Source organism: Plectropomus leopardus, chromosome 22, assembly GCF_026936395.1.
Source record: "Plectropomus leopardus strain MGB_pleo_1.0 chromosome 22, ASM2693639v1, whole genome shotgun sequence".
Lineage (NCBI taxonomy): Eukaryota > Metazoa > Chordata > Actinopteri > Perciformes > Serranidae > Plectropomus > Plectropomus leopardus.
The window spans coordinates 8389375-8408390 of NC_142197.1; the positions used below are offsets into that span (position 1 = coordinate 8389375).

At 38.9% G+C, this 19016-nt stretch overlaps 3 protein-coding genes across 3 annotated transcripts; 2 read left to right on the top strand and 1 right to left on the bottom strand.

Annotated features, from left to right (window-relative positions):
- The first annotated feature begins 1729 nt into the window (after nucleotides 1–1729).
- Nucleotides 1730–7821, top strand: dram1 (DNA-damage regulated autophagy modulator 1). Its single transcript, XM_042511245.2, has 7 exons — nucleotides 1730–2120; nucleotides 2457–2524; nucleotides 3708–3850; nucleotides 3942–4119; nucleotides 4365–4423; nucleotides 5468–5560; nucleotides 5645–7821. Exons 1-7 carry the CDS (start codon nucleotides 1990–1992, stop codon nucleotides 5681–5683), a joined length of 711 nt encoding a protein of 236 aa, XP_042367179.1. The 5' UTR covers nucleotides 1730–1989; the 3' UTR covers nucleotides 5684–7821.
- On the bottom strand, nucleotides 7808–13694 carry washc3 (WASH complex subunit 3). The gene is made up of 8 exons (XM_042511428.2): nucleotides 13472–13694; nucleotides 12098–12212; nucleotides 11036–11134; nucleotides 10864–10929; nucleotides 10648–10785; nucleotides 10189–10305; nucleotides 10036–10100; nucleotides 7808–9948 (listed from the first exon to the last, which is right to left on the bottom strand). The coding sequence occupies exons 2-8, from the start codon at nucleotides 12146–12148 to the stop codon at nucleotides 9849–9851; spliced, it is 636 nt and encodes a 211-aa protein (XP_042367362.1). The 5' UTR covers nucleotides 12149–12212; nucleotides 13472–13694; the 3' UTR covers nucleotides 7808–9848.
- Nucleotides 13067–18863, top strand: LOC121961080 (uncharacterized). The gene is made up of 9 exons (XM_042510931.2): nucleotides 13067–13244; nucleotides 13787–13989; nucleotides 14070–14171; nucleotides 14250–14345; nucleotides 14439–14549; nucleotides 14636–14753; nucleotides 15520–16312; nucleotides 16846–16904; nucleotides 17002–18863. The coding sequence occupies exons 1-9, from the start codon at nucleotides 13211–13213 to the stop codon at nucleotides 18516–18518; spliced, it is 3033 nt and encodes a 1010-aa protein (XP_042366865.2). The 5' UTR covers nucleotides 13067–13210; the 3' UTR covers nucleotides 18519–18863.
- The last annotated feature ends 153 nt before the right edge of the window (nucleotides 18864–19016 follow it).

The following is a 19016-nucleotide window of genomic DNA, read 5'->3' on the forward strand; positions in this document are numbered from 1 at the left end:
TCGAGACCAGACAGCTTGCGTTTTTCTTTTCTGTTGCCTTCCTCTCTCTGGAGTTTAGGGGTTCCCTGGGATAACCGAGTCATAGAAAAGGCCTTTTCAACCAACAATTCCTTCAGATTGTTGCCAAATCAGGCACTGGCGAGCTTCAATAACTGCATCAACAACCGAGGCTCTAAACTGGCTGCACTTGGATTCTGTGTCACTTGGCTTTCCTGAAATATAAAAAAAGTTGTGCAAAGTTTTGAGCTTAAAGACTCATTTACTGATGTGTTTTATGTCATAAAACAAAACAAAGAATACTCTTAAGCTTTTTGAAAGAAATCAAACCAATTTGTCCAGATTTCAAAGGGTTAAAACATATTTTCTGTAAATGTGACTATGAAATTCTATGAGTCATGCTTACTTTGTACGCAACACTTTGGTTGTTGAGATTCTGGGAAATGATTATTCACATAAAACACAATCTATGGGGCTAAGCTGTGTACCCTCCTACAGCTTTCCAAATAGCAATGATTTTCACGTGGATAATTTTAAACACTTATCTCTGAGTCTGAAAGTAAACACAGAGACAGGCATCCTCGAACAGCAATGTTGTCCAACTGCATCCATGAATCATCTTTATTCATGACAACCTGGGAGGGTTTGCTTCTCGGATAACATTACAACGTTGTCCCCAGGTGAACCCGTCCTCAGGATCCCAGCCAGATGCTAAAAATCTGGGACAAACCAACCGCCTCCAAAATCACCTCCACCACCAGAGAGCAGTGATGTGGGAAATAACAGTAAACATATCAAGTCTCAATGCCATAATGTAGAACAAACACTCAACTAATCAAAAGTCATACATTCAAAATCTTATTTTAGTAAATGCACAGAAGTATTACAGTTTTGTGCTTAAAGAATCAAAAATAGACTGTATTAGTGTTAATCATTTATGTTGCACTTCATGTGTAATTTATGTGGACAGTAGAGACTTTTATTTACTTTATATTCTTATAGTAGCCTATACAGTGTACTTGTAGCTATACTTGCTTATGTTGAAAAAAAACAGGATTTTTCTTTTCAAATATTATTCAAAATGACCAAAAAAAGACACAAAATTACTTTAAAGAGAAATAAAATGACAACAAACTCACACAAAATTACCAAAAAGACACAAAATTACCAAAAAGAGACTCAACGAAAAAAGACAAAAAAAATTATCTCAGAGACAACTGTACACAAATATGCAAAATGAGCAAAAAATACACAAAATTACCTCAAAGAGACACAGAACCACCAAAATAAGACACGTCTTCAAAGAGACACAAAAATGACTAAAGAGACACAGAATTACATCAAAGACACACAAAATGAGCTCACAGAGCCAAAAAAAAGCTTCAAAATTAATACAAAGTCTGTTTATCTTGCTCCTAAAGGTGGTGGGACCTTGTGCATATTGTTTCCCCAGGGGCCCATTGTCTCATAATTCGCCTATGCATTTAATGCACCAGAACCAAAAAGTCTGAGGGCAGCTCCAAAAATCCCACCAACATAGTAAATTATGATATAGATATTTATGTGCAATATAGACATTATGTGCAATTACTTTTGTTATTTGAAATGTTTCTGCATCTCTTACTTCACAAGAGGATCTGAGCACTTCCCTGATTACTGGCAGTGACACGCTTGTAGGGAAAAGAAACAGGCTATTCTACTGTGGGAGCGTAAGAAAAGACGGATGAAGGAAGATGATCATAACGGGAGGCTGAATTTGCGTAGGCCGGCCCACAGAGTCATTTAAGGGGAAGAGGTTACTGTATACTGTATATCTGCTCGTTGGCAAAGCCCATTCTTGTTCACACAGCACCATGTGACTGTCGGTAACTTCATCAGACCTCACCGCAACACACTGATCCTGGGACAGCTATAAAACGCGTCTTTTCTATTATTTAGTATCATTTTACTCTCGAAGTGTTTTCTGCAAGTTTCGCGTTCAACCTCTCTGAGATGTTTTGGTTCATGCAGGGATTATGCTTCCTACCAGTGTTTTTGGTCATCTGGTCCTCCAGCACTTTTATTGTGTCCTACATTATTGCGATTTACAGACGGGATGTCGACATTATTTTTCCATACATAAGGTGAGTTTTATTCATTTACGTGTTTTTTAGAAAATGATCAAGTCAAATCCGAGGTTCGGAAAATGCACGTCGATGTTTTATTTCTGTGATTTCTGAGACTCTAAGTTTAGTTTCGTTTTCCTTGCGTCAGCTTGGCTGCTACTCAAACTCCAGCTGCACGTACACATCTGTTATTTCGTGCTGTTTTTTTTTTCACTTCTCCCTTTCAAGTTTAAAGTTTATTTCATCTTAAAGCTTGAAATATAATAATATACACACATATATGCATATGGTGCCAAATAACGGGAAGTAAGTTGCATGCATGTTAAAATGCAGGTCTGTCTTTTCCCTTTTCAGTGACACAGGTGCAAACCCCCCTGAGAGCTGCATTTTTGGCCTGATGACCTTCATTTCTGCATGTGCAGGTAAAGGGGCGCATTTCCAAATTTTGGGGGGAGATACATATATGAGCAGATTATGAGACAATGGGCCCCTGGCCACAGATATGCAAAAGGCCCAACGCTGCTCCTACAAAGGAACAAGACACACAGACAGAGTTTATTGTCTCTTTGAGTTTAGTCTTATGTGTTTTTTAGTTGTTTCTCTGTCACCTTGTAGTCAATTTGGATTATTTTGTGTCTTTTGTAACAATTTTGTGTCTTGTTGTGTTTTTTTTTTATTTCTTTTTGTAGTCATTTAGCTCTCTTGAGGTAAATTTGGCCTATGTCGGATCATTTTTATTTCACTTTTTGATGTCACACCCCTTTTTATGGTGGTTTTGTGTCTCTTTGAGATTAATTTTATGTCTTTTTAAGTCGGTTTGTGTCTCCTTGTACTTATTTTGGTTCTTTTTGTAGTCATTTAGGTCTCTTTGAGGTAAGTTTGGTCATTAGCTGTGTGTGTCTATAATTTTGTGTCTTTTTGGGTTTCTCTGGCACTTATTTGTAATTTTCTATTTTGTGTCTCATTGCACTTCCTTTGCATCTCTTTGTGGTCTTTTGTGTCTCTTTCTAAATATTTTCAGTCTCGTCTTTATTGGTTGTTGTGAATTGTTAAAAGTAACATTTTGCAAATGAAGGCTGCGCCCTCTGACACTTTGGGCCCATTAGACCCATTTAGTGATCCATCCATAGACACATATGAAACAGGGGTTTAGGGTGCTCTGCCAGAAATTTTTGAGCATCAAACATTTAACTTCCTACATTCTGGTGAACTTGTATGTACAAATTTGTTTCTGCATGAATTTATGCTGTAAATGTCTTAGTTTTGTCAGAAGTCCACTGCCACTTTCCTATTTTATCAGCATGTTTTAAATATTGACAGTGATGTGTCCCCTGCACTCCCCCCAGAAATCTGCTTCTATGTGCAGGTATTTTCACTCCCATCAGTATGAACATCTGCAGTGTGACCTCTGTAAAGTCTTTTAGGCAAAAATGGGCTTTCCCGAGGGAGGAACAAAGCCTCCCAAAGATATTAGTCACATTTCCTCTTTTTTAAGAAAATGAAAACAAAACTTATTTGACGGGATGCAAGAGGATGTTTTTCTTTTTTAGTGAGTCATAAATTCACAAACCTCTGCGGTAAATGAACATTTTCACCTTTACACAGGAATATGCACCATATACGCCAGGTACAAGTATGTGGATAAGCTGAGCGCGGACACAAGTGTGGTGAGCCCGCGTCTCAATAAAACTGCTCTTGTGCTTGGGTTGCTCTCGTGTTTCGGCATGTGCGTTGTTGCGTCGTTCCAGGTATGCCTTGCCACATGTGGTGTACATTCAAATCACATGAAGATAATCTAGTGTTGGACAATGTAATCTTGTTTTTATGGTTTGATTTCAGGAAATAACAGTGACAGTCGTTCATGATATCGGAGCTCTGCTGTTCTTTATCTCTGGGGTCTTATACATAATCCTCCAGTCTGTCATATCATTTCGTGCCTATCCATTTGGGTCTTCGATGTGTGTGTGTCGAACACGTTTGGGTATCGCCATCCTTGCTGTTGTGGCATTTTTCCCCAGTATCCTTTTACAGTGGTCTAATCCTGTCAAAATACATAGAAAGTCTGTCTGTTTAGTTCTTGATGCTCTATTCTAATCAGCATGACATGCATTTAAACATGAGCTTCGCTTTGTGGTTGCAACATTATTCTCTTGTCGATATTATCATCGGTCATTACCATTAAATACACATGATGCAATATTTCTAATACATTTACAAGGGACAACCGTTGTTAATTGGAAATATCCTCAACGGATGATTCAGCTGTCATCTGTGCGTTCTTTGTGAAACAAACTGAACTGCACAGGGACACGACAGACAAGGTAGGCTGTTGTTTGTTACTATGTGTGTCATTTAAAGTGGAAACAGACAACTTTTCAATTTTTACCCCCCTATATTTTGCAAGTGGTTTTAATGTTGGCAATGTTGCAAAACAATTAGATCGCTTTCTACTTGCCAACGGAGCTCTTTTTCCTTTGCCAGGTAGTTTTCATGGTTACACCCTGATATAATAAGGTAATAAATAGTTAATAAAAAAAACATGCTTACTAGAACCATAGAGTGGCCCAGAGATGGTGTTTTTCTGTAGGACTACTGAGAAGCTAACAACGCTGTTCGCAGCCCCCTCACCAAAAAGCCTATGGGATTTTTCCATTGGATTTTGGATTATGGTAGAAAATAAGCTCTGTGGCAAATAAACGTTTTTGATACTGACATGCTTTGTTCAGCAAGATAATCTTCACAAATGAACACCAATTTCAGGATTTTTGAAGCCTAAATGCTCTAGATTGGATTTACAAAGGCTTCCTCAGTCTTACAAAAAAATAACTTAAAGGAGACTTTCTTCAAAAAAGGGAACCTTTAGTTTGACAGAGAACCCTTTAAGAAGCAAATGGGTTTTCAGGGAGAAAACTTTTGGAACAATTATGTACTTTGGTTGTTTTACCCTCCACCGATAATGCTCCTGGCAGACAGTAACTGCACAGAACTTCCATTAATACCCTTTGGTGACTGAGATTAAATATTGATAGCTATCGGGGAAACAATAGCGCTGTGTTTTTCTTGTTTTGGTTGCACAGGGGTTGACACACTTCCTTTATGCATTAAGTCGAGTCTTCATTTTCCCAGGAGATCATATGAGATCATTGCATAATGAAAGTATTGCTTTTTGGGAGCCAGTATAAACAGAAATGGTAATTCTATAACCATTACATTGTGCAATCAACATTTAGATCATAGTAAGTTCCAGTAAAAATCTATTTCCTCGTTAAAGCTGAAACATTAGACAAATAACCAGCAGCTATATAGATAACAGATTAATACGTTTTAATGTTGAATGTGTATTAATGTTTGTGCCTCTCTGTCAGGAATATCCCTTCCATGTCGCCAGCGCTGTGTGTGAGTGGATCGTTGCCTTCAGCTTCATCTGCTTCTTCCTCACGTACATCGACGACTTCAAAGTGAGTATAACACGATCAAACAGATCTTTTTTTTAATTACTGCTGGAATGGGATCTTATTTCTCTCCCTTTTTATTCTCCGCAGCTGTTTACCTTACGAGTGAAAACTGAGAATGTGGAGTAGTCGTGATGAGTCTGAAACTGACACCGTATGCTGTATGAATATCAGTATTTTAGTGTTTAAAAATGTGCTGCATTTGTTTTTTTAAAAGCTTTCATGCACATACATTTTGTACATTTTACACTGCCAGGCTTTTATAGGATTTGACTGAATTTGTTGGTAGAGTACAGTAGGTACATTGTAATTTATACTTTTTCAGTCGTGATGTTATGGAAGAAAAAACTGATCACAGCCTGCCTGTATCTTTATACTTTTTATACAAAATATTTTTTTTTTACGTGTATGTAACTGCTTCCTGTGTTCAAACGACACTTTGCACTTTGCTCTTGATGTTGCCACACCAGCGTGACTCATCCCATCAGACCTGTGACCAGTAATAAGAGAAGTTCATCACACAGTGAACACATGATAGCGACACGTGGTTAAATGAGACTCAAAACTAATAACAAGCTCACCCGTGGGAACATGGTGGTACTCGTGTTTGGTGGGAAAATAGTGGCTCTGATGTTGTATGTAAGTGACCAGTTTTTTAAATTTGTAACATTTCCTTAATTCCTTGGATTGCTGGACTGTTGTAACAACAAATCAGGAAGAAAAACCTCTTTCTATGAATGCTCCGGTTCAGTTTTAGTTTGGTAGGTACTGTATTCTGCTCAAGTGCTCGATGGTTTAAACTCATACCGCTGTATTGTTCTACAGTGCAGCCATAAATGAGATTTTGCATGTGTCTGCAGCCTGTAGACAGCTTATGCAATGGGCATTAGGCTACATAATTAGTTTGTTCTCTACAAATGCCAAATCAAATGTAATAATGTAATAAAACAGGAATTACAGCTAATTCGAATTAAAGGGACAGTTCACTCTAAAATCAAAAATCCGTATTTTTTCCTCTTATCTGTAGTGCTATTTATCAATTTAGATTGTTTTGGTGTGAGTTTTAGACATGGTCTGTGGATAATTTGAAGTTACTGGGTTATGATTTCTGTTGTTTTTTTTTGTTTTCTTCAAATTTTCTTTTTTGGCAAGTGACATCTTCTTCCATTTTATTAGAGAGAAGACTACGGATGATATCTCCAGCACGTGACAACTCATACCAAAACAATCTAAATTGGCAAACAACACTACAGCTAAGAGGAAAAACATGAAATTTTGATTTTTGGAGTGAACTTCCAAGTACAGCTTTTTGGTGTGCTTTCAGGCAGATAATTAAGCTGTCTATAATTTGTAGGATTTTCATGGGCCAAAAAGAAAAGACAAAAAGTTTCCAGCATTTCAAACATAAAATGTTTCAAAGACTGAAAAATACAATCATTTTTGGTAACAAAAATATATTTTAATTTTCTATTATGAAGTATAAACTTCTAACCTATTACATTTTGATAGACTATCCACAGCTTTTGCGCTTACTTCCAATACTATAATTTCTTTTTAATGGTTTGGAGTGGAGGTACGCACATCCAAAAAAAAAAAAAAAAAAAAAAAAAACTTTTACAGGTGCTGGATCAAAAAAATCAAACTATGGCAAGAAACAGAACGATCTGCATGTGTATTACAAGCTCTGGGAATGTTTTTATTGTGCAACAAAGATTTCTGTTAGATTGAAATGTTGCACAATAAAATTACAGGAAGCTTTTAATACAGCTTGCAGATCTCCTGTGTGACTCTTGCTTCAGTAACAACACTGAAAAAAGCAGAAACACTTGTGGTTAATAGATAAAATGGACTTAACACATGGGAAAGTAGAAAATCCGAAATACTGTCAGGCTGCTTGAGGTGTTTTTAATTCTTCTCACATGCTGAAAATTGTTTAGTGTTGATATCGGCCAAATGAGTATCGGCTGATACGTTTTATCAGCTAGTACTTTTGGAGCATTCCTTCATAGATCTTGTCTGTAACTGGTGATCAGTAGACGGGACGAACTTACAATACTCCAGAGAGAAAATCCTGTGCTGTAACGGTGGTTCACATGTACACAGATTATTAACTTGTCCACTACAGATACTGTATTTTAAATACAAGAGAGATTACTTTTTCATTCAATAACTTTGTACTGAAACGGTTTTGCTTGTGACACAACGTACTGTACATTATGGTGAGCTGGCGAGCTGAAAAATAAAGATACCCTGTTTTTTTATGCAAACTGTTTTAATGTTTATTACAGATCTGGTTGCTTTTATACACAAAGTGCTTTCGAGACTTCCCAACACTCCTTTTTTCACAGTCATCACAGTGTAATATTCATTCATAGGAATCTTATGAGTATTTCTTTTATGCTTAAGACTTATTGACTTCATTATTTTGCATTTTCGTGGGCATGTAGTCACAAGTTCTGATGGATGTAATGATAAGATGGTACAACTGACATCGTCAACACAAAAAAACATTGACGTTTCTGTTCTGACAAGTTTGTTTACTCTTCATTCCAGCCGAGGTTCCTGCACAATTATCCTGGGCAAAACATAAAACTCTACAAATCTAATAGAAGATTCAGAGAAATGTCAATGGGAAAATGTCAGCCATGCAAGCAGCTAATCAAGCTTAAATCTTGTGCAAAGACACTGGAATATTGTCTAAAATGATCAGAAGGAAGCAACAGAGGCCTTACACTGAATGTACTGTAGTTTTTCCACCTGTAACTACTGTTGATCTCTAAAAAAAGACCATGTCCATTTTTTGTTTCGTGGCTGACAACGACACAGACACCTGCTACTCTTTTACAAGATTCTCTTGTGCGATACCAATTTAAAACTCCTGTTTGGATATTGTTCAAAATATTAAAAATCCCAAACTTGCTGGTCCAAGATGAAGAAAAAAACTGTCGGTTTCAAAGGATTACTTCACAAACCAAATAATCGTTTGTATAACAATTACTCACCCTGTGTTGTGCCAAAATCACAGAAAAATGCCTGCGGTTTAAGAAGAATTCACAAATGTTTGATAAATTGAAGTCACGGCAAAACTATATCAAAACATCTGTTTAGAAACTCATACACAGCTCATGCAGTGTAATGCAAGTCTCATTTATCCACTTGTACAGTCAGGACTTCCCAAACAAACAGAACTTTCCAGCGAGAAAATCTCTTCACACCAAACTCCATTGACAAAATTAGTAATTTTACCTCGCTGAATACAGGAGCTGCTGGTCTAACGCTGCCTCGCTGGGTTAGTTTGTTTGTGTTGTTGTGTGTCTTTGGTGTTTTAAACGGTTAGATCAGATTCACCAAAGTCACACAATAACACAAACTAACTAACTGATCAAGGCAGCGGCAGACCAACAGATCCTGTGTTCAATTCAGAAAAATCACAGTTTCTGTCAATGGAGTCTGGCTCTGAGTATCCTGTCAGAAAGGGCTGATGTATTTTGGAGGTACTGCAGATACGCCTTGAATCATACTGTGGGAGTTGTGTGAAAGTTTGTGCTGATGTAACTCATGTTTTGATATAGTTTTGCTCGGTCATTAATACAGAAATGCTCATTTTGGGGGATGATGTGTTCCTCTAAGCATTCTCATACAGGTTAACAAGTCAAAATAGTCCTGGGATTATTTATCAAACTACTTCAAAATAACGGCTAAATTTTTAAGTAGGAAACCAAATGCTGAACGACATGTGGTTTTCCTTCCTATTAGTCTGGTATTATAATTTAAAGTCTATCAATACTGAAAGATTATTGTTATATTTTTTCTCCCCTGGCCTGAAGACACAGAATACCAATGTACGTGTTCATGTCTAACATACATGTTTTTTTTATACATTTTTAGCTCTTGAGTGTGGCATCAGACCGTGGTTGTAGTGTGACCACCAAAAAGAAGAACAACAGCTTCGACAGGATATAATTACTTTCTGTAGAAAAACGGCCACTGCCATGTTTTGATAACCAACATAATCAACAGGGGAATTGATTCCCTCGTTCTGAATTTGTCAAAAATGCTAGATGTATCAAAATGAAGGCGGTCACTGACCGACCAAAAGAAAAAATATTTCAGCACTTTTACACTGAAATTACAATCACTCTGGGTGGAGTTTCCTGTTTCAGGCACTTACATTTCCTACTTCTCGCTGGTGGCTCACTGCAGCCTACTCATTTGTCTCAACGCAGGCCTGCAGAAGCTCAGAGCAGCGACGGATGGACGTTACAGGAAGCTTTGTGGGTGATGGGGACAGAAATCAGTCGCTGAAAGATGATTCGCTGTCAGAGCTGGTGGCAGCAACATCCTGATCCTCCGTGCTCCTCGCTCCTCCATCAGGCACGGGGGCATCCGGTGTGCTGTCATCAGCAGGGAAGGAAACGTTAATGGCGAATTTCAGTAAAAGATTAATCAGTGATCATCAACAGCGACAGTGAAACACTCACTCAAGCAGGTTAGGATCCAAACCCTCCAGGACCATTTTATTCTTAATGGCCATAACTGGAACTCCCTGTGACAAAAAAAACATGTTTTAAGATACTGAACACACATGTTATGTTTTTTTAATCTCTACAGTCTGTACTCAGGTATTGACTTACCACTTGGACCATTTTCAGGTATCGGGCATAACGTGGGTCCTTGGCCACCGTCATGACGTTCTCTGCAGGCGCTTCTGCTTTTGGTGTGGTTGCAGGATCTGGTGCAGTCTGAGCGGGCTGCAACATGAAATAAGCAAATTATTAAAACAGCATGACATAACCAGCGGTTTAGGTGGCACAGGATATCGAGTGTGGTCTCTTATTTTGCATTTTCAGTAGGTGGTAGTTTTTCGTAGTTTCAGACTTGCAGAGTTTGTTGTTTGTTTATGTGAAGTTGGAGTGTACACGTGACACCTAACTCACAATAAAAAAGACCTAGAAGACTGAGTGCTAGATTTTTATTTTTTTGTCTGCTTGTTTTTAATCTGAGATGTACTTGAGAATGTGGAGAGCACTGCGCTATGAAGTTGTAAAATAAAAATGCTATATACTCTTTTGTGTGCATGTCAGTGTATTCACCTCTGAGGGAGGCAGGGTCCCTGCTGGTGGACCATCTGTTTGGCTCTGACTGGTGTTCGTGGGTCCATTGGCCTGAGCTGGTTGTTGCCGACTGAGTCCATCTACCGTGACGTCCTCGAGTCCGGGAATGGATGACAGCTGCTCATAATATTTAATATATAATCAGTGCGTGGGTGTGACATGTTTATATAGCGTCATAAACTGCAGAGAGCTCACCTTGGCTTCTAGGATGCACAGGGTCGTTTCAATCTGCTGTATGCGGAGGGATATATTTGAAAGTTTCTGTAGGAACAAAGTTTGACAGTTTGATTATGCTCAGTGTTACAGAGGTCGTGTGAATTTATTCAGGACAACATATTCTGTTAAGCGCACAAGAAGATGTACAAACCTCTTCACAAACAGTGGAAAAGCGGTTAAGGAACCGCACTGTGTGCACGACAAACTGATTGAGATAAGCAACAACTCTTCTTTGTTGAATAGCAGGGACCTGAAGGGCAAGAAAATACTATTTCAAAAAGGAAACCAGGCTGTCATGTAGTGAGGAAATGAAGTAATTCATACAAAACAACAACTTCTACCTCCAAAGGCTACTAAAATCCACACACACAAGATTTGACAACAGTAATAATTTCTGGCATAATATGAGTTAATAAAAAGAGGAAAGGAGAGGGGATAAAATAAAAGCTAATGGGGTGCAGGACAGAATTATTAATTTTATTTTTAATTTATTTTCAATATTTTAATTCTTTTTCTTTTTCTTTATTTCATTTTCTTGATTTCATAAAAATAATAAATATTTAAATCTATACAAATTTTATTTAAATCTTAATTTAAAAAATGAAATTAAAGATAATAAATAAATAAAATCTTTTTTTTTTAAATAAAATAAATTAATTAAATTAAAAAGAATAAAATCTCAATTCTTTTCTGAAAATTTCATGTAATGGAAGAGACTGATAAAAGTTAGCCAAATTTTGTAAAATTTTTTACTTTTTTGCATTCATTTAATTTGAACATAGCAGATATTGGGAAATATTTGGTTATTTACAACAAATTTAACACGAACCTCAGTCATTTAATATTTCCACCACAGTTGAGCCAGTTTATATGATATTTTACAATAACTAAACACTTAAACTAGCAGCTAATTACTCATTAACAACTGCTCTAATAAACAGTTATTGCTACAAACATGGATATCTGTAAAAGACACGATAAAGGAAATGCTATTACACACACTGATGTTGGCTAATGAAATGAAACTGTCAGCTGTTTCGATTACAGGTCAACCATGTTGGTAAACCACATTTACTTTAATTATCTGACTTGCTACACAGAATGACAGCTGTCCTGCAGCTCTGCTTTTGGCCTGTTTCCTCTCATTTTCTTAATATTTAACTTAATGTTAGTAAGCCACCGTTAATGTTAGCAAGCTAACTCAGACACTAACCTTCGTCAGATCGACTCCAGAGCCCACAATCGGCAGCCCGTCCTCGTCCATGTCCAAATATTAAACTTCTTGCAGATTATAAAGCAGTTTCAGTTACAGCAGCCAGATTTTCTTACTAAAAAAGACAGAAACGTGAACATAAAAATCATCTGATGTGAAACGTTTCATGTGACCGAGTCGTGACGTCACAGTCTAGCCAATGATTGGTTTAAGCTTTTACTTTGAAGCTTCATTTCCTGTCTGCGGCAAACAACAACATCCGATTATGACTTAATTTGACAATTTCTGGTTGTAAAAATCTTATAAAACAACACATTTCATTGTGTGTTAAAACAACGCGTGCCGTAATAATTAGGTTTCTGTTATTCACATATGAGACATTTATCTGTACACGCACCCCATTGCACAAAATACTATTTCCAGACATTTCTGAATTAGTTAGATTCATTATATCAGAAGATATGTTAAAACCTGGATGTAACTTATGTTTTAGGTTAAAGTTGAAAGAAGTTTTTGTAAATCAATTATTGCTTACACTGCGACCGACTTACCAAACCTGATGTATCTGCCTGTTAGATAATCCTTGTTTATATAACTGTATCTTTTTTTTTTGTACTTTTTTGCTTTATACTTACACACTTTTTTTTTTACTTCAAAGCTCAACCTTGACTGAAGGTTCACTAATTATTATTTTTTTTTAATCAGAGCTTTCTACTATTCCATCTGCTGATAAAGACTTTTGTTTTTGTTTTTTTTAAAGCCTGTGGAAAAAGCTAGTATATGAACTTTGAGTTTGGGTTGTTTTGTCACATTATATTTTATTTTATTTTGCTTTATGTAAGTAAATTACAAATCAATCCATCCAAGCTGTACAACTATTAAGTTAAACACACATTAAATGATATGTCCTACTGTTGAATTGTCAGATAGGAGCAGAGAAATAGGAACATGAGAAGACAGCTGAGTTGCGAGACTTTTATTTTGAAAGAGGAAGCGCAGGAGAGTTGAGGAAGCGGGTGTTTGCGTACTAACAGCGCATGTTAGCTAAAAACACAAATCAATAAACATTGTTTTACATCCATTTCTCAGCGTTACCGGAGACACGTTGCACCGATGGAGGTTGTCGGGTCAACTGAGACAACAAAAGGTATGTATATTAATATGTTTTCCCGCTGTATTTTATAGCAGGCTATGTTTATGTCAGTCAGACAGTTAGCGGGACCCGTCTATTTAAAAGAAGTATTACAGTCAGAAGCTGTTAGTCTGAAGCTATTGCATTATAAATTAACCCGTCACAGTAACATTTGAAAAAAAATATGTCAAGTAATACAACTAATTGTGACGAGGTCTACAGCACGGATACAGATACTTTACCTGGTTGCACGTGTAAAACACCCTTTAATAAAAGGTTTATCCAGGATTTATACGGGTTCATAAGCTAAAGGAAGGTTCTCAATTGATAGTTATACTAAGATATAGAAAATTCAGTAACCTTGCCATTGCTTTGCTTTAGCAAACAAGTACCTTAAATATATTTCCACTGTGAAAAAGCAAATTTAAAGTGGATTAGTAATCTGTAATTGCATTTAAAGGAGTGCCAAACAGTTTGCATGCAAGTGCTCTCTTGAACTAAAAGCTCATTGATGCCCTCAACAGACCAGCTCTCACATTGCACTTTTCATGCCCCAGACCCAAGCCTGTCTCTTGCATCTCTTCGCCTCCTGGTGCCTCCTCTGCAGCTCCTGTCTGCTGCTATGTGGCAGCTGACAAAGCAGAAAGATGTGATGAAATATGAGAAGGTGCAGGAGTTTGTGTTCATGGTGACAGAGGCAGTCCCTGGACTGATCAACCACAGACAGAGAGCCCAGCTCATCCTGGGTCTAAGAGCAAGGGTGAGCAGACGTTGTGTGTAGTATCATTTTGTTAATTTTTGCTTTAATGATTTTGCAGTAACAGTTTGTTAATGTTTCAGTTGATTCTGGAGCTTTGCAAAGGCTCGACTCGGGGTTCTGTTGATGCTCAGGTGATCCAGAGCTATTTGGATAGACTCCCAATATCCTCTGCAAACACAGATGTAAGTAAAGTGCAGATGTGCTTTTTTGGAAAACAAATAACTCTAATCTTTAAGTGACATGAATCCTTTCTGGGACAGTACAGGGACACAGAGGTGAAAACAACAGAGTCCACTTTTATCGCACTTGTTCAGAGCCTGCTGAAGGATCCTGTTGAAAGAGCATATTTCTTCCAGGTCAGACAGATTTTAAATAATTTCTTATCTGGATCATTCTCATAATAAATTCATTTAGTTGTCCTGTAAGTGACATTAAATTAACTTTTACAGGAGGTGTTCCCAGTGGAATATGGGCCACAGTACGATGCTGCTTTGCATGTCTTATTGTGGGAGCTGCTTTCAAAACTGGAAAAGCTGCTGCCAGTACCAGACCTGAAACAGGTATTCATGGACTCAGTCCATACATATGTCTCAGGGTGTTTTTCTTCTGCAAAACATGCCAAATTTACCACGAACTGTGATTACAGACTACTGCCTGGTTTGGCTCCACTCCTTCTGTGTTGGAGGAATGTGTTCAGTTCTCATCTGAGGAGCTGAGCTTAATCTTCGAGCACTACAAAAGTTTAGGACTGCTGAAAATGCCATGTGAGTAGAGCTGGAATTATGTTACAGTCTTTTAAGCTAAGATAGCAAGCATAAATATCAAACATGGTAACATTTAAAAAAGAAAAACAATGAAAAAGCAAAAACATATTAACTCTAGTATATTCCAATATTAAGTCTCAACATTTGAAAATTAATATTTGTATCTGTTTTCTCAGTGAAGATGTGTAATTTTGAAAAAAAAAAAGCTGTCTTAACACTTCTTATACATTTTAAAGTTTAATATATTTGTCTGCCAGTTTTGACCCACAATTCTATAACAGGGAAATGTGTTCACAATTTCACTTATAGATGGTACATTAAGCCATTTTATATTGACCTGTGTTGCTGTTTTGTGAAATTAATAGACTGAAGTTCCAAAAAATTAATCCCGAGAAGCATTTTTATAATTATTAAGCTTTGGTATTTATCTGATAGATAGAATCCAATAGATATTGAGTTTCTTAATCCAAATTTCATCAAATCTGGAGACTGGTGCACATTTCCAGCCCTATATATTGTTGTAAATTAAATATTTGTGAGTTTTTGACTGTTTTTGACTGTGGATGTCACCTTGGTTCTGGGAAAATATGACAGTATTTTCTGATGTTTTATATACTATGTGATGGGACAAATATTTAATAACAATAATGAAAAATGAAATAAAAGTAATCTTTACCACTGCATTTAATTACCTCAAGGTGTTTCCAAAATGTGCCATAGGAGTAGAGTTTTTCAGCCAGTGACTTCTTATTTTCTTCTCTTATAGATGGTCCTTCATCCACTATCGGCAGCTGCATCATGTCCGCTTTATCCATTCCTCCCTCGCAAAAGACAAACATCTCTGTCGGACTGGAATCAATCCACAACTATGCTAATGTGCTAAACCCCGTCACTTTCGTTGGGACGGACCAGTACAGTGTTGTGGCCGTGTACACAGAGGTGGAAGTTGGAGCGTCTGAAGTACACGAAGAAATGGTCGAGTCGTCTGAAGTTCAGGTTCAAACTGATTTCTATGAAGAAGAGATTGTGGCTGTGAGCGCAGACAACGCCGGCAGCGAGGAGGCGACCAGCTTGAGAGCAGAAGAAACAAGTGAAAGTGTGGATGTGGCAAAAGCTCTGGAGACTCTGACGAAAACGTTCGCACTAAGAAAGGAGAGCCTCGGTCAAGATGCACAGACAGGAAAGAGTAACGATTCATCCCTTAATGATGAGCCAGGAAATACGCCAGATGAAGCACAAACACGCAAAGGACACGAAACAAGTGAGCAAACTGACAAGAAAAGAGAAGATGTTGAGGAGGTGAAGGAGAGCGTCCAGGCTGGAGGCACAGAGAGCAACATGAACTCTTGCACAGACCTGGAGGACGACCATGAATCCTTTTCTGCCCATGAGGAAATGACCGGTGTTCCCAGTGAAGCTCCAGTCTCTGAAGCACAACAGTCCCCCAGTTCAGAGAATTTGCGCCGATCCACCCGTCTACAAACAAAAACGTCACCCAGCTGGCAGGAGACCTGTAAAATCCAGAGGCCGTCCAAAGAAAGTAGTGAGGAACTTAAAATGTACGAAAGTAATACTGGAAATCTTTTATTTCTATCTTTTTTGCAGTATATTTTTAATCATCTAAACCTGCAGATGGACCTTTTTTCCCTTTTGTTGGTAAATTAATTTCTGAAAACTTTTGCTGTTTTGTGTTTTGAATGACGTCAATTTTCAGTCGTGCTCTTTGGGGTCTGAAGATATTTGTCAGTTTTCCATTAAAAAAAGAATTATTTAGGAATAACGGCCAATAGACATGCCGCATTTTTTGCACCCTAAAGTCCATTGTTGTCAATGTAAATGCGCTCAAAAGCAAAGGCGATGATGATCATAGCTGCCCAAGTGCCTATTTCTCAGGTAGCGATGACGACGCCCTGAGATAAACTCAATTCAAAACACAGCGACATGCACCTCATGTCATCTGACGAGAAACAACCTGTAGACATCATTCCATTTCCCCAAAACAAAATTATTCAACAAAATTTACACAGTATTTGCAATTATTTCCAAAACTGTCATATCTACATTTAAAGATTCAATATTTTTATCTCACCAGGAGCAGAGCTGATGTATCAGTCGCCCCCACAGTTATAGCCATCAAAGGAATCGACAAAGGTAATATTTTTATATGAACAAGAGAAATGTCATGCACCTTTTAAAATAAAATCCACAAAGTTAACGCACAATTACGTTTGTGTTTTTTTAATTGCAGATGATTCAGATGAGATGACGTCCATCATTTTCACCTGCTCACAGTGTCCCTTCCACAACTCGGACAAGAACAGCCCGCCCCACTTCCACATGCAGAGTGTTCGCTCTGAAGTGTACAGGACTCTCTCAGGAGCCAAATTTACACCGTCTCCTTCCAGCACGGATGAAATATTTACATCCATCAAACTTTTACCCACAGGGAGCACAGGCGGGAGTAAAGCAGAGCAGACGGACAATCAAAGCAAAGTAAATGTTTCCCAAAGCAGACAGAAGGCCCTCACGTGTGAAACATGCGGCAAGACGTTCACTCGGTCGTCAGACGTGAGGAGACACCAGCTCACTCACACCGGAGAGAGACCGTTTCTTTGCTCGCAGTGTGACCGAACGTTCCAGCACTCGTGGGATCTGGCCAAACACGAGAGTAAACATCACGGCGTGGCCATTTCTTTCTCCTGCAAGCTATGCGGGAGCTCCTTCGCCAACCTCCGCGCGCTGACCGTCCACCACAAGAAGTCTCATTCCCAGGAGAGCCAGATGCCTCAGATCTGCTCCATCTGCAGCCTCAGCTTTGCCACTTCCTCTGAGCTGCTCGAGCACAGGAAGTCTCACGTCATCACCAAACGCTACATCTGTCAGAAGTGCGGCGAAGGCTTCGACACCTTGCTTGCGCGTTCTCAGCATCGGCAGATCCATCAAGTGAAGAGTCAGTTCAAGTGTCCGCATTGTGAGAAGACGTACACACGGAGGTCTGACGTAAAGAGGCACATGTCCTCTCACACTGGGGAGCGACCGTACCAGTGTAACCAGTGCAACAAACGCTTCTCGCTGCGCTTCATGCTCATGAAACACCTTCGCGTTCACACAGGAGAGCGGCCTTTCCAGTGCTCCCACTGCCCCAAGAGGTTCACGCTGGTGTCTGTGCTGGCCAGACACGAGCGGATGCACACCGGCGAGAAACCTTTCCTCTGCTCTCAGTGCGGGAAGGGATTTCTATCGCAGGGGGAGCTTTCAAAACATCACCGGTCACACATGGACGACAGGCCCTACTCCTGCCCGCAGTGTGACAAACGCTTCAAAAGCAAGAAAACCCAGCAGGAACATATCGTTTCCCACACCGGCGCCCGCCCGTACTCCTGCGCCTACTGTGGGAAGGGCTTCACCAAACCATACGCTCTGACCAGACACAATCTCATCCACACAGGAGAGAGGCCGTTCCCCTGTGGACACTGTGAGAAGTCGTTTCTCACCCTCAGCGAGGCTCAGCTGCACCGGCGTATCCACACGGGGGAGCGGCCGTACCCCTGCAACGTCTGCGAGCTCAAGTTCAAGAGCTCGTCGGAGCTGGCGCGACACAAGCGCAGCCACTCGGGGATGAAGCCGCTGAAGCCGTACTGCGAGCGGTGTCAGAAAACGTTCACGTCAAAGGCCAAGCTGAAGAAACACATGGAGAAACACAGCGAGGAAGGAGAAGCAGCACAGTCTGTGGACGCTATACAGCCTCAGGAATCAGATCTTTAAGTGAATAATGGAGAACATATAAGTGGTTTAATTAGAGAAAAAGAGATTAGATATTTAGCTTTATCAAATACAATAACTTCTGATCATGAGAGCAATGTGTCCACAACTACATGTCTTCTCAACAATACCAACTTTACTATAAAGTGTGGACAAGGAGTGTTTGGTACTGCTGCATCCTTCAACTTTTGAGTAAAGCACTCTGACATCATTATGAAATATCATTTCCACTTAGACTTTTGCAACAGCGAAGTAAAAATTATGTTTAGGTCATCAAGAATTGTTTGTTTGAAATGTAAATCCCAGGTGAACAAAATTTTTCATTAAACACATTTTTCACAACATAAACTCTGTTTGTTTTTCTATATTATTGTCGTGTCGGAAGGGTACACAGACAGTTTCAGGATTTTTATATAGTGGCCTCTGCGTACTTGCTCGGCGAGGGCTGCTCGTGGCCGGGGTGCTACTACCGAGGCTCCCCATATGAAAAATTAATAAAAA

Coding starts and splice junctions, on each gene's coding strand:
- washc3 (XM_042511428.2), bottom strand. CDS start 12,148: ATGGACGAGGACGGGCTGCCGATTGTGGGCTCTGGAGTCGATCTGACG. Junction 10,930..11,035: donor TTTCCACTGTTTGTGAAGAG/GTTTGTACATCT, acceptor TTGTTCCTACAG/AAACTTTCAAATATATCCCT. Junction 10,306..10,647: donor GGACCCTGCCTCCCTCAGAG/GTGAATACACTG, acceptor TTCATGTTGCAG/CCCGCTCAGACTGCACCAGA.
- dram1 (XM_042511245.2), top strand. CDS start 1,990: ATGTTTTGGTTCATGCAGGGATTATGCTTCCTACCAGTGTTTTTGGTC. Junction 3,851..3,941: donor GCGTTGTTGCGTCGTTCCAG/GTATGCCTTGCC, acceptor GTTTGATTTCAG/GAAATAACAGTGACAGTCGT. Junction 4,424..5,467: donor ACAGGGACACGACAGACAAG/GTAGGCTGTTGT, acceptor CCTCTCTGTCAG/GAATATCCCTTCCATGTCGC.
- LOC121961080 (XM_042510931.2), top strand. CDS start 13,211: ATGGAGGTTGTCGGGTCAACTGAGACAACAAAAG. Junction 13,245..13,786: donor GTCAACTGAGACAACAAAAG/GTATGTATATTA, acceptor TTCATGCCCCAG/ACCCAAGCCTGTCTCTTGCA. Junction 14,550..14,635: donor CAGTACCAGACCTGAAACAG/GTATTCATGGAC, acceptor CTGTGATTACAG/ACTACTGCCTGGTTTGGCTC.